Below are 15,620 nucleotides of genomic sequence, written 5' to 3'. Positions count from 1 at the left end.
CTTAGTCAGCACCTGCAAAACAATGGCCATCTAGAAGGAAAAGAATTGCAGATACATTTGCAAGTTCTCCCCCAAGTCATTCTCCATCCTAACTTCGAAGCATACACCCATTCCTTCAATTTTGTTGGGTTAAATGTCTGGAATTCCTTCCCTTCAGTATTGGTGGTCTCACTACAGCACAGGGACTGCAGCAGTTCAAGGCAGCTGCTTACCACCACCATCTCAAGGGTAACTAGGGACAGGCAAGAAATGCGGCCCATGCAGTGATGCCCACATTCCCCTCATGAATAAAACGTATCAATGTTAAAAATGTCTCAAATAGTGAAACCAGATAGATAACTGGTATTGACTAAGAATTGGTGGCTCATCAGTTAACTCTGTTGCCTCACAGTACCAGGGACCCTGGTTCAGTTCCAGCATTGGGTGACTCTGTTTGTGCTGGGTTTCTGCTGGGTGCTCTGGTTTCCTCTCAACCCAAAGCTGTGCAGATTAGGTGGATTGGCAGTGCTAAATTCTCCATTGTGTCCAAGTATGTGCAGGCTAGATGGATTAGCCATTGGAAATGTAGGTGGGGGTGGGGGAGTGAGGAGGTGTGGGTAGGATGCTCTTCAGAGAGTCGTTGGGCCAAATGGCCTGCTCCCACACTGTCTGGATTCTATGGAAGACAAAATGGCAAATTCAGCCTTGCCAACACTTGAGAATTCTCCTCATTGATGTCTGGGAGCTAATTCCGAAATTGGGAGATCTATATAACAGCTGGTCAAAATGCGATCATCTTTCTGTGGTATGACATGTACCACTAACAGGAAAGGTTCAGCAGAGATGGGAGCAAAGTGATAAATAGTCAGGAGGGAGTTGTCCAGGAAGTCCTGAATGTTCACTCGACACCTTGTGAAAACCCAGCCTTGCGTCGAGTCTGTGTCCACATGGAGGAAGCACTGAGGGTGACAAGGGAACAGAACGTACCTTGGTTAGGTGACCAGTCAGTTACTAAAAGTAGCTCGGCAGGCCCACTACTGACCAAAGTGGTCAAGTCCTAAAGGACATAGCCGCTACCATAAGACATAGCAGAAATTAGGCCATTTTGTCCATCGAGCTTGGTCAGCCATTCAATCATGGCTGATAATAAGTTTCTCATCCTCTTTCTCCCCAGCACCTTTGATGCTCTTGGTGCTCAAGAACCTATCTATCTCAGTCTTAAATATACTCCGCTGAGCTGGCCTCCACAACCTTCTGTGGTAGTGAATTTCATAGATTCACCACTCTGGCTGAAGAAGATTCTCCTTATCTCCATTCTAAAAGGTGTTCCCGTTACTCGAACGCTGTCCCCTCGGGTCCTGGTCTATCCTACGAATAGAATCATCTTCCCAATAGCTACTCTGTCCAGGCCATTCCGTATTCTGTATGTTTCAATTATATTTCCCCCCCCCCCCCCCCAATATCCTTCTAAACTCCATCGTGTAAACCCAGAGTCCTCGAATGTTCCTCATATGTTAAACTTTTCATTCCTCCCTGGATGCTGCCTGACCTGCTGTGCTGTTCCAGCAATAAAGTTTCAACTCCAAATGTGGCCTGACTAGAGCCTTCTACAGCCTCCGAGAGGTACATTTCTGCTTTTATATTCAAGTCCCCTCAAAATCTTGTTTCAATGAAGAATGCAGAAGGACATTCTAAAAATGACGGAGCCAGTACATCCTTCCAGAGATATGGGGCCCAAAACTGTGCACACTACTCCAAATGTGGCCTGACTAGAGCCTTCTACAGCCTCAGAGAGGTACATTTCTGCTTTTATATTCAAGTCCCCTCAAAATCTTGTTTCAATGAAGAATGCAGAAGGACATTCTAAAAATGACATGTCCACTTATTGAAGCTTGAAAAAAAGATTGGTGGGCCAAGCAGTATAAGAAGTGACTGATAACTAAGTCTAAGTTATTCTACCACCAAGAGATCTGATCTAAGCTCTGAAGTCCTGACACATCCTATTGTGAATGGTGGTGGGATATTAAACAACTGACTGGAGGACAGGACTCCACAAATATCCCCATACTCTATTGGAGATGTCCAGCCATCAGTGGAAAAGAGAAGGCTCTGAAGCATTTGCAAAAATCTTCAACCAGCATTGCTGGGTGGTTGATCTATCTCTGCCTCATCTGTGATATTGGGCATCTCTGGAGGCTAGTCTTCAGCAAATTCTATTCATTCCACATATCAAGAAACAGCTGGAGGTTCTATGGCTATGGGCCTAACAACATTTAGGCAGTGGTGCTGAGGACATGCACTCCAGAGCCTGCTGTCCCTCTAGCCAACTATTCTAATACAGCTACAACATTGACATCTGCGCAACAATGTGGAATTTCCTGTACACACAGATCGCGATAACTCCAACACTGCTAGTTTCCATCCAGTCATCCTATCTCTATCATCAGAAAAGTGATAGATGGTATTATGAAGTGCTAACAAGCAGCAATTACTTTGCAGTGATCTGCTCGTTATTGCTCAGTTTGGACTCCACCAGATCACTTAGCTCCTGACTGCACTACAGCGTTGGTTCAAATGTGGACATAAAAGTTGCATTCCAGAGGAGGTGGATCACAAGGTGCCTGAACAAAACCCTAGAGCCTGTGGCATTTAGCAGTGGTGAGGGTGAAAAGCTGGTCATATCTAGCTAAAATAAAGATGATTGTGGTCATTGGAGAGATATATTCCCAGCTATATGAGACTTCCTGCAGGTGTTCATCAGGGTAGTGTCCTCAATCCAGCCATGTTCAGCTGCTTACATCAGTGACCTTCCCTTTCATTGTAAGGTGAGAAAGGAGGATGTTTCCAGCTTGACACCATCCAGGAGAGAGCCCATTTATTGAACACTGTCCACAAATGTTCACTTCCTCCACTGAATATCAGCAGTGTGTATCATCTGCAAGATGCACTGTGAAATTCGCCAAGACTTATTAGACAGCCCCTTCTGAAGAATGCCACCAGCAATAAGGGCAAGAATGGCAGATATATGGAAACCCCACCGGCTATAAGTTCACTGTAAGCCACTTGCCATCCTGATTTGGAAATAATTTGTCTCTTTCTTCACTTTTGTTGTGAAGAACCTATAGCTACCTCCAAATAGCATTGTGGGTCTACCTTCACCAAATGGACAGCAACAGTTCGGGGAGCCAGGTCACCACTACTTTCATGAGGGCAACAACAATTGGATAATAAATGCTGGCCCAACTGTGGTACTCACATCCAGTGAATGAATAAAAAACATCATCACTTAAAAAGCAGACATCCACCATTTGAAACCATGATATATTTGAAAACCTGATGTGTCTTAATATATATGGAAGTGTTTTATTAGCATTGAGAATATTGTGAATATTTGATTACTGCTTGCGATTTGAAATTAATGTTTTAAAGGAATGTTTGTTTCTAATGTAGGTAATTACCAATACAACAACAAAATTTGAAATCAAGAATACAGCACATGAGACACAGTTGCACATCCGTTCTCTGACTATTGAGGAAGACCAAGGATATTATGTTTGTAATGCAACCAATGAGATTGGCACCCGAGCGGTAACCATTCACCTTCGAGTTCGTGGCCGTTTAGCTGCTCTCTGGCCCTTTTTGGGAATCGTTGCAGAGGTGATTGTGCTTGTTGCAATTATCTTCATTTATGAGAAAAGGAGAAAGCCTGATGAAATTTCAGATGGTAAGTTAACAATAGACCTTTTGATCACTTTTGATATACATGATCTTCTGCTCTCTCGAAATTTAAAACTTAATCCTTACCAGAGTCAAGAGTATAGCTGTATTTGCCATTTCTACCATATATAACTGATACAGTAAAAACACAGCAGTGTTCTTCCAGGACCAAGGTGCTACATGTAAAACACAAATTACTCGAGAGTACAGTCATATATACAGGCAGCATAAAGTGTATAAGAAAAGTGCAACACAAGGCAGCACAATAATTTCTGACACAAAACAATAGGCACAGTGGTAGACAACTCACAGTTTAATAATGAACGATCATTAATAAACCATTGTTTTAGCAGCAATTCGAAAAGTCGTGCAAAGAATTGCAAATAGGATAGAATGTGACCATACAATGTTAAGGAGTCTGATGGCTTGGGGGAAGAAACTGGTGCACAGTTAACTAAAAGTGCATTTGATTTCATTTATGAACGGAGTTTCTCAAAAAGCTAGCTAGTACTGAAGATATGCACTGAATTTCTGTTTCATTCTTGTTGGCTTTCATACCACTAAATGATGCTAGAAATTATATAACAGTAGGAACATGCTGGGAATGAACCTATGATGCCTTGACCATTAAGGAGGAGAACATTGAGTGCCCAAAACATTGTTACAACTGCAATCTCCTTCCTTCTGTTTTGCTGCTCAGTCGCTCGGTTTTTGAAATACCATGTTTTGCTTGTAACAGCACAACTTACGGTAGGGTAAGTAGCAAGCAAGATGAAACATCCTGCAGTAGTCTCAATTCTGGTTGACTAAAATTTGGACATTTCTATAAATTGCTATACATTCAGTTTTAATTGTTAATTCAAAATGACTTAGCAGAATAATTTGGCTAGATGGTATATTGGCAGCATGTTAGGTTAGTTATTGGATTGTGACATGTTGGTCATTTTCTCTGCTTTGACTCAAATAACCCGTGGTACCACCTAGAAATGTATTCACTTGATTTCATGTCTCCTATTTACTGAAGTAAGGTTCCAATTTCTTTTTCCCTGAAAAATCGCAAGATTCAAATTCTGGCAAGGACATGATCCTAAGATTTTTAGAAATTGTCTGATTTGTTTCTTAATTATAACACTTGGACTGCTTGAGAGGAATCAGTCTCTCATATTTATTGTTCACACATTTGACTTGTCTTTGGTCTTCAACAATTTATGGTATTGTAGAGATCAGGGTCAGACTCCGGCTAGCTAGACATTACATGAAAATGGAGCATTAAAAGAATTCTCAGGTAGAATTGCTCCACAGCTGTCGGAATTACAGTAACTTTTCTATCTTATTTCTTTGTCAGAGTCCTAGAACGTAATTAGATTTTTATTTTCCATTGAAGCTGAAACAGCATGTACACGTTCCCTTTGACTTGGAACAGTCCATTCATTTTACAAGATGTGTAATTGGAAAATTCATTGGAGAGCCTGGGGGATGTAAGGGCAGGTGACTGTAAATGTGATCAGTGGGGTTGGTTTTAAGGAGCATCATAAAGGTCGAGGGGAATGACACACTTCAGGATATGAATTGCAGGAGAATTTAGTTAGAAGTGGAAGTGCTGTTATGAAGTTGTCATAGAGCTCTCCTTTAACCCAGTATTCTAGGTATTCTTTTCATTATGCTTGCAAGGTTTTGACATTGCTACATAACTAAGGTACATGTAAGCTTCCAAAAGTAATTATCAAATTTAATGTTGCTACCCTTTGATTCTGTTTTAATTTTCAGTGAATTATAGATGGAAAATGTGTATTTGTCATTTTATTATGTGTACGAGCTGGTCACTTAATTTGACCAAAATGTTAATTTCTGTTCAGTGGGATCTGATTTGACCAGAAATCATTGTTAAAATAAAACCAAAGTGCTGGAAATGCACATCTGACTGGTTGGTATTTAAAGATAAAATAAAAGTTAATGGTTTGTATGAAACCTTTCGTTAGAGTAGGATGTATAAAATCCAGATTCTCTAAGAAAAGAAAATTGATCGAATAAGATTGAAAGTTCCAACATATTTTCTTCTGATTGTACAGCAAGTAAGAGAGATCTTATTCACATTGCAGGACATAGTTTATACAACACCATGTCATCCATGTGTTTATTATTCGTGCATTGGTCTTCAATTGGACTAGCTAGTTAGCCACTAAGTAGGTAATGTAATGGCATGGACTTGGGCATATACCACAGCATGAGAAGTGAATTGAAATCTGGTTTCAGATAAATTGACCATGCCTTGCTTGTCTCTCCCCTTACACAATATCTAACCTTATAGTAAATGCATTGTAAATACACAATGAAATAACTGTTAAAAGTAGTGCAGTACATTGATACAATGAGTCCAGTGTTTTTTCTATTGTTGAATGTCTGAAAGTTTAGATTTGCAATGTTAGTAAGGGTTTGTGCACTTTTCAATTACTCGAACTGAATATAGTCACCGCTGTAGCTACAAGGATGGTGTGAGGCCCATGCCAACTCCTGGGATAACAATTGAACTGTTTTTAATTAAACCATTATATTCTTTTTTGCTGACAATATTGAGACTGGGTCAGGAAGGCTGCAGTGGGAGAAGTCATGATGGTGGGGTGATGTTTGAGTCAGCCAACTAATAGATTAGCTTGAGAAACAAACAGAGGAGAAGCACACTTCCATCTGACCTGAGGAAGCATTGACCTATGCCATGCAGCAATCCTTTAATTTCCCAATTTCTTCAAGCCTCAGGAAACACTTCCCACACCCATTAAATCAAAATAATTGTCAAAACATAATTCTGATGATCTGCACATCTTTAATTTCAGTGAAGAGACATTTTGGTTGCAACAATCTGCATGGTTTGCTTTGATTAAGGTTTTTTTGATTCAAAATACAGTACAGAGAACTTCAGAATGAATACAGAACTCCAGATGCTGGAAATCTGAAGCAAAACAGAAATTGCTAGAGGTCCTCAGCAGGTTTGGTAGCATCTGTGGTCAGAAAGGTATTAATGTTTCCAGTCCAGCAAGCATTCTCTTCAGAAAAGGAGGGTCACTGGACTTGAAACATTAACTGTTTTCTCTCTGCAAGTGCTGCCAATCTGCTAAGTTTCTTCACTTTCTGTTTATGTACTTCTAACATTTATTATATAATGTACAGAACTAAATGTTTGCTGCTCAACAAGTAGAGGCACTAGAATTTGCTTACCTCTGTGGTTCTGCTATTTTAGGACACGTGAGTCGAGAATGAAATTGACCTTCACCAAAAGAGAGAAACTGCGTCATAGAAACTAGTTTCTTGTTTTCATTTTCGTAGCACTGTTTTGTTTCCATCAAATTGTAGTAGAAATTAAAATTGGACATAATGTAAAATAGATTGGTTGTTGGTTATAAACCTGCTTTGTGTTCCTGTTTATGACAAATTTCAACCCTAAGCTATTTGGTTAAGAGAGTATGGCAATTAAAACACTGGAGCACTGACATTTTAAAGCTTCTGTTCACTTGCTGTTAGTTAAGTACAAGGTCTCTCTCTAAGCATTTGAAGCAAAATGCTATTCCTTGATGAAAAATATTTTCTCTCTCATGTGCTGCTGGTTCATATCCTATGGTAAGTGGAATAAAATGCATGTCAGTCTGAAGCGACATACTTTATTACCTGAGTCGCTCAGAATTCAGGTTCCTGACGTCACTGCGCTGTTGTGCTTTTGATATGTTTAGCATTAAGTTACTGTAAATCGAACAAATTGCTGGTTCAACATGGCCTTTAGCTGTCACTTCAGAATGCTGTAAAGCCACATATCATGCTTAACTATGTTTGCTTCTCAGCAAGTCATTCTAAAATTGAAGAATGATCGATTATGAATGGGTAATATCGAATATAACAAGTATCCAAAGTCATAACATCAGGCATAAGGATACTTGTAAATGTCCTTGCATCCTATACTATTTTATTTATATTCAAAATAGAACCGAATACTGCGTGTCATTTAGGTTTTTTGATTAACACATTCCATTAGTCATAGAGCACTGCACCATGACCTACAGATGGCAAATGTTTTCTATTTTATGAACTTCATGGTAAAGTCCTCTGAGGGCTTTAATTTTGTAAACCAAATGTCACAAATTATAATATTACTGCATTGATTACTACTCCACTTGCGAACATAAATAACTGCATATAACGTAAGTATAAAGAAAATGTTATGGTAAGATCAGGGGAAAATTTGTTTGGATGGGAGAATGGAAGACATAATTTTTCACCAGTACCTTCGTTCCCACAGGAATATGGGAATGATGGATTCATAGAATGATACAAGATAGAATGAGTCCAGTCAGCCTGTTATTCCTTTGTGTATTCTTTGGTCAAGCTATCCAATCAATCACACTTTCTGCACTTTCCACATAGCTCTTTAAATACTGCAGAAATTATACCTCCCCCTTCCCTCTCCCCATCCCAATCTATCTGTTTGGTAAAGTAAGTTTCATATTTGGTAGTTACTCTGCATATAAATTATTTTAGCCAAAGCATGTCCCTTTCTGAATTAAAATTATTCTATAGCTAGGAAAACATCTAAGACTAACCCTACAACATACAAAGTTAAAAATCTCTCAACACCAGGTTATAGCCCAATTGGAAGCACACAACCTTTTGGAGCGCCGCTCATAAAGCTAATGTGCTTCCAATTAAACCTGTTGGGCTATAACCTGGTGTTGTGATTTTTAACTTTGTATGCCCCAGTCCAACACTGGCATCTCCAAATCATAACCCTATGGCAATGCATTTATTTAGTTGTGTTTTTGTATGTAACTATAATCAGCTTTTGTCAGTAACAGTTTTTCGATTTACAGTACTGCTAAAATGGAAGCAAACAGGATTAGGCAAAAGGTGCATTCACATAATCACAGACTGTCTCCAAATCATTGTCATTGGAAATTGGTTTAAAAAATAACTAAGTCAACATTGTAATTCAAACAAAAAGTGCATTTCCAAGACCTTGAGCCTAAACTTGTACCTCATTTAGGATGAGCACTGCTAAACAGCTTGCCAACAACACAAGGCTGCTGCTGATTCGCAGCCGTACTCTGGTGCTAATTTTAGAGTTCTGCCTATTTTAGTGCTGGTTTTAGGAGTAAGAAATTGCTGCTTTTTTTGCTTACAGGTTTAAGGTAGTAGGTTTGAAAACCACAAATCACAGCTGCAATGGCAAGGCATATTCCAATGGGAAATCATCTGTTTTTAGGGAATATAATCCCTTACAGCAATAAACATTGCTGACACCTGACACCTGAAGGTAACTTCTCAAATGGTGCATTATGAAATTAAGGTGCAGTGTTGTCATTTGGTTTGCTGAGGACCTTGAGAAAGCAATGAAAAATCCCTGCAATTTCTAGGGAACCTAGCAAAGCAAATGCTAAATGCTGGTTTCAATACTGTCTCGACAGGTGATATGCCACGATACAGTGACGTTGGCCTCTTTCTGGAATTGTTCTGTCTTTCAATGTTAGTGGTTTATTCTGTAGCTTCAACACCAAGAACTGCTGATAGTCTGCCACATTATGGTGTTGAGGTACCTTTGTCTAGGGTCTAAAGACCAACACTCTTGACCAGAGTAACATTTGTTACAAAGCTGAACAAAAATTTCATATTAAGAACTTGAATGACAAAATAAAATGTTAACTGTGAATTCATTAAAGACGTTCATATAGCCTTACTAATACTTGTTTATTTTTTGTTTGCATGCTGATTTGATAACCAGATGACGAACAAGGATCTGCACCCTTGTAAGTTTGTCCAAATAATTTCATACTTAAAAATCTGTTTTTACATTAGCTATTGCAAATATCTTATAACTGAATTTTATTCTTTCACCTGTAGGAAAAGTAATGCATCCATGAATCATAAGGATAAAAATATCAGACAGCGAAACTCCAACTGATTTGGTTTCATCCTTCAGGAAAGGTCAGGAGAGACTTCCATTAAATAGTTAAGTCTTTGCTGACTCATGTGAACTGTTCCCTGTCTCACCAAGTTCCTAATGCGAGTCATTCACCTTTATTTGCGTGCCGATAATTATTTTTAGATACCTTCATAAAAAGGCACTCCACAATGCAGCCTGCATTTTTCTTTTGTTTTAACCATTTTTGTCAATTGTATATGGAGCATAACAAGGCAGATTGGCACCTACTGACCTAAAACCTAGCGTGTGTTAAATGTTTTATGAATAACCAAATGAATACTAGCGCATAATGTTTTTAAAATGGACATGTCTTGTATTTACATAGTGCCTTACATGCCCACAGAATGTCCCAAAGTGCCTTGCAGGCACCAGTTTTAAGAAAAAATGGCAGTCAGTAATGTCATTGACTAGATAATTTACTTTGAATTTGATTGAGGGACAAACGTGAGTCAGCACAAGGATTATGGTACTATCCTGATGAGAAGTGTGTTTAGGAAAGTATGTTACAAATGATCTGTATAGAGGACTTCATGTTGACTGTGATATTTTGTTAAAGGTTTCTTGTTACTGTTTCCGTTCACTGCATTGATTAAAATTCTCATGGACCGTAATTGGCTCGAGTTTGAGAGCAGTAGTCCACATTTAAGTCACACCTGCCATGGAGATATCAGAACCTGTTCTAACGGGTTGATAAATAATAATTAAATGCAGGGTGATTTTGCTTAATTAGCTCTCGATGCTATGAAAGATCAGTGGTATAACAACTGTTTCAATGATTTTGTACCTTATGTAATACAGCTGAGTTTATGCTTATTGTTATAACACCAAAAGCAGTTGGGCACCTAGATTCTTTTGGTTGTGTTCCATTGGCAAAAACTATGTAGGTTAGTTGCTCAGAAAATGAGAATTTTAAGTGGGAAAAGAGTAATGTCATGAATATTTTATATAGGTATACCATTCCAGTGAAATATTATGCCATCATAAAGGTGGGTGGCAACTTATTTTATCTTTTTCTTGAAGTGAATGGCAGTTTAATACAGAAATACAAGAGCGTAAAATGATTCACATCAGCCTCAAATTTGACCATTAGTGGTGGTATGGCCTAACCTGGGTATTTCTAGGATTTTTGACTTATTGCTGTTTTTACCTCAGATTTTCATCATCTTTGGTGTTCTGTTAATTATAGCCATTTATTCAAATATCTAAGGAATTGAAATTTTTTTTTGTTTTCCTAGGGAGAAGCCGATGCAACTTTAAGCAAGACTACAGAATGGACAGGTTTTGTAGATGTCACAGAGAATGTCATCTTCAACACGATTAAAAGTATTGATCTATTCGGATCCTAAAGTATTTGGATCTCTACAGAAAATTAAATTTTAAACAATTTAACTGCTAGTACCTTTCAACCCACTGTATGATGCCATTGGCACTAGCAGTCAATTGGTTAAAGGGACAGTATATCATATTCTAGGCCTATTCAACCTGTATAAACTGGACTAAAATGCTCCTGGTAAAAATTTGCTTTTTCTTAGACAGAAATTTGTGTTCTGTTACATGTAAATGATAATTAATATTCAGTTCTATCAATTGCAAATTGTCATAATTAATTTGATACAGTTGGAATTTGTGAATGCAAATGTTTCACCTTCCAACTTTTTAAATGTAGTCCAATAGGTGTGCTGTCTCAGTTCTGCATGCTTAGAGTGAAAATTGGCTTCTGCAGTTCACAGTATGGTGCTGTTCTAATGTATTCAGGTTGTTCCTGTTATTATAGTGGTACTTTACTCAGAAAATGTTGTTTTGATATTTTAAATTCAGTGCTTGCAGGAGTCTTCCATTAACCAAGTTTATCATCGTGAATAGAGACTTTTTAAAATGACAGAATAATACTGTAGTCCCCACCTTCATATTTACAGGTAACTGAAACTAAGATGGACCATTTTATTTGTCCTGTCTGGAAAGTGGATGGTATGGAAATTAAAATCAAAGTGAATAAACATAATAGTTTTTAAGCTTCCTGCTATTGGTTTTATTGTAGGTCTGAGGAGGTTACCAGAATCAGGCAAATATTTTATGTTTAAATCAAGGCCCTATTGTGTAAATAGAGCTCACATACCACAAACATTGCTCAGTAATACAACATACAGGAATTGCAAGCCCTCAAAAGTTGCTACAAGTATAATTTTGTAGGACCAGAACATGCAAGATTGTTCCCAGGCTCCATAATGCTTCTACTTTGGACTTGAACCACCAAAGTTTGCCTTGTCTGAATCCAGCAATCTATTTGGAAACACCCATTTTGGAGCGAGTGTGTTGCTGGTTTAATTTAACTTGAGTCTGCAAATTCTGCTGACTGTCTTCCACCTAATGATAAACATCCCAAGAGACTCACTTTGTAGTACTGGTTTCCTGTTGAGACATTTAAGTGATGGCGGGGTTTAAAATACTTGCGACTGCTTTTCTTCATTTGAGCTTAAAGTGTTTGTCATCTCCCACACCTCAGTATTGTTGGTATGAATATGTATAGAATGTTATCTTTAGAGTAAGCTAGTTTCTTGTTTTATGGATTGCAATTCCCAATAGACTGCAGCTAGTATATTTATAGTACAGTTTTGCTACTGTCCAGTTAGTGGTAATATTGATGGAGCTTGATTTGCCAATATTTTATTGTCCTGTTGTCCAGGAAAGAAAAGGCCCAATTAATATGGTCACTTTGTTGTTTTGTGACTTTCACCTTTTTAACCTTCAAAATATGCCCCTCTGAAGGATCAACTTTGATCGAAGTTTGAAATCATTCTGCTCGAGTCACACTTGTTCCATAATTAATTTCTTTAAAAATGATAGGCACAGTATGATTATTGAGAGTTATACTTTTATTGGAATCCTTGAGTGACAAATCCTTAGAAATATATTTGGTTTGGATTGTACCATTTTTGTATAGATGGGGGGCTAGTTTATGGTGTTTGGCCATTACACTGTACTAATGTTTGGTCATGCTATATGTAATGCACTAACTTTTGTGCTAAATCTGTACTGCTAAAATATAATAATTCTTTAAAAATGAAACTTGATAAACTTTTTCATGTTGCCACACCGCCTCAGCAGTATGTGATACCATTGTCAGAATTCACATCAATAAAAATTCCTTTGATTTTATCAACTGAATCTGCAAAACTGTTTGTTTTAATATTTCTTGAACATCCTTTTTCCCCCAATTCAGATGAAAGAATAAAAATGCTTTTAATGTGAAATTTGAAATCTGATTACAAAACTATAACTATAGGGCCTGGACAACTCAGCAGGTTGACCACACTTTCTGGAGGTTGAATTTGAAATGTCTGTCCTTCACTGTCTATATGGACATGAGTCACAATGCTATGTTGATTAAGTAACGGTTTTATAAATCATGGACCTTGCTTAAATGATCGCTGAGTTCACTGCAGGCTACAGAAACTGAAGCTCTATTTAAATTTTCTGATCTGCATACTCGATAGTCATATTTCATAAATGACTGGAAGAAATTTCATGTTCAAACTTATCTAGCTTGATCAATCCCATTGCTTTCTTCAGATTTCAAAGGCTGTCTGCGAGAGTACTTCTGGAGATGTGTGTTAACTCTTTTGTGTCTGGTCAACTAATTTGAAGATCTGTAACAAATTTGCCAGTAGCATTACTTTCTCCTTCATAAAGCCTGTACTTTAATCAAAATATCACACCATAGTTTACAAGTGATACACAAGGTTAAATGTTCGATCATGGGTGTGTTGTTGCTGCCTGTTGGTTGCATTTGTGATCAATGAGTTACAAAAACCTACGAAGAGAATGTTAAAATATGCTTACTATTCTATTGATGTGTCCAATATATGACCTCCAAGGTTCTTGTTGGCACCAAACAACTATTTGAATGGATATATTTAGATTTAAATCCCTGCATGGGAAAAATAGCATGCAGCATTGGCATCCCCAAGAAGTGTCTAAGATATTACCTAACACAGCAATTCCAAACTTGGAAATTGTGACTGATTGTGGAGCTGATGCTGATTGGCTGCAATTGATAATAGGCAAGCACAATGGGCAGATATGGCTGATGAAATTAAATTCAAGAAAGTGCAACTTGATGCAACTATGCTGAATGGATAGAGAGAGACTGATAAACTTCACAAAGACGTATAACATGGAAATAGACTCTTGGGTTAAACTCATCCAACCCAATCAGATATCCCAAACTAATACAATCCCATTTGCCAGCACTTGGTCCATATCTCTCTCAACCCATCCAGATGCCTTTAAACATTGTTATTGTACCAGCTTCAACCATTTCCTCTGGCAGCTCATTCTATACAGGTACCAGCCTCTGTGTGAAAAAGTTGTCCCTTAGGTCTCTTATAAATTTCCACCCCCTCATCCTAAACCTATTCCCTCAAGTTCTGGACTTGCCCAACCCAAGGAAATGACTATGTCTATTAATCCTATCCATGCCCTCATCATATTATAAACTTCTATAAGGTCACCCCTCAGCCCTGTGGTGCTCCAAGGAAAATAGTTCCAGCCTATTCAGCCTCCCCCTTTAGATCAAACTCTTCAAGCCTGGCAACGTCCTAAAATCTTTTCTGAACCATTTCAAGTTTCACAACATTCAATATTCCAAAAGTGATCTAACCAATGTCCTGTACGCCGCAACATGACCTCCCAATTCCAACAGTCAATGCTCTGACCAATAAAGGAAAGCATACCAAATGCCACCTTCACTATCCCTGGTACACCACGTTCCAGGAACTATGAATCTGCACTCCAAGGTCTCTTTGTTCAGCAACACTGCCCAGGACCTTATCATTAAGTGTAGAAGTCTTGCCCTGATTTGCCTTTCCAAAATGCAACACCTCACATTTATCTAAATTAAACTCCCATCTGCTATTGCCCATCTGATGACACATATCCAGAGATCTTTGAAAGTGAAAGGGCATTTAATGAGAAATCAGCAAAACATAGGATTTTGTGCTTAATTTTAAAAAGTGGTATTGAATAGAAAAATAGGGGATTTATTCTGAAATAAATTTCACTTTGCTTAGACCATAGCTGGAGTACTGTATTCAGTTATGGAAAAGGATACACAATTTTAAGGTTTTGGGAAGAGTTCCAATGATAATGTGAAGGAGAGCTCCTTTACTTAACAAGAAATAATGACTTGGAACTCTGTTTAGGAGGGTGTTAGAAGCAGAGAAGGAGTATTATTTTGGAAGGAAATTAGAATGGCATATGAGGGAAGTAAGGGTTGTTGGGCCTGAAACAAGAACTCTGATTGCTCTTCACAGATGCTGCCAGACATGCTGAGCTTTCCCAGCAACTTCTGTTTTGTTTCTGATTTACATCCACTGTAGTTCTTTGGTTCTAATTAGGGAAACAATTTTGCAGGACAATAGGGATCAAGTAGCAGTGTAGAACTGGTTTGATTGACAGCTGTAATGAACTCAATTGGTTGGATAACATCCTTTTGTGCCATAATAACTATCTCTCAATGACTAGTCTTTCTACAAAGATAAAAGGGACCTAAGGAGCAACTCTTCATGCAGAGGGTGGTGCGTGTATGGAATAAGCTGCCAGAAGAAGTGGTGAAGGCTGGTACAATTACACTACTTCAAAGGCATCTGGATGGACATATGGATAGGAAGGGTTATAGAGGGATATGGGCCAAAGAGAAAGTGAGGACTGCAGATGCTGGAGATCAGAGCTGAAAATGTGTTGCTGGAAAAGCGCAGCAGGTCAGGCAGCATCCAAGGAACAGGAGAATCGACGTTTCGGGCATAAGCCCTTCTTCAGGAATGAGGAAAGTGTGTCCAGCAGGCTAAGATAAAAGGTAGGGAGGAGGGACTGGGGGGAGGGGTGTTGGAATTGCGATAGGTGGAGGGAGGTCAAGGTGAGGATGATAGGCCGGAGTGGGGTGGGGGCGGAGAGGTCAGGAAGA

At 38.5% G+C, this 15,620-nt stretch overlaps 1 protein-coding gene across 3 annotated transcripts in view; it reads left to right on the top strand.

Annotated features, from left to right (window-relative positions):
- bsg (basigin) overlaps positions 1-12,814 on the top strand; it is a 32,240-nt gene extending 19,426 nt beyond the window's left edge. The window contains exons 6-9 of one of the 3 annotated variants that reach the window (XM_043721284.1): positions 3,430-3,703; positions 9,470-9,482; positions 9,577-9,660; positions 10,894-12,814. In XM_043721284.1, coding sequence (XP_043577219.1) covers positions 3,430-3,703; positions 9,470-9,482; positions 9,577-9,637 — 348 coding nt within the window. In that variant the 3' untranslated portion in view covers positions 9,638-9,660; positions 10,894-12,814. Of the gene's footprint in view, positions 1-3,429; positions 3,704-9,457; positions 9,483-9,576; positions 9,685-10,893 lie in introns of all 3 variants that reach the window. The other 2 variants (XM_043721282.1, XM_043721283.1) reach the window with 2 other exon arrangements.
- Positions 12,815-15,620: the final 2,806 nt, after the last annotated feature.

This window comes from Chiloscyllium plagiosum, chromosome 31 (assembly GCF_004010195.1).
Source record: "Chiloscyllium plagiosum isolate BGI_BamShark_2017 chromosome 31, ASM401019v2, whole genome shotgun sequence".
NCBI lineage: Eukaryota > Metazoa > Chordata > Chondrichthyes > Orectolobiformes > Hemiscylliidae > Chiloscyllium > Chiloscyllium plagiosum.
Note: the sequence above shows the minus strand (reverse complement) of the source record. Positions and strands in the feature narration are given on the sequence as shown.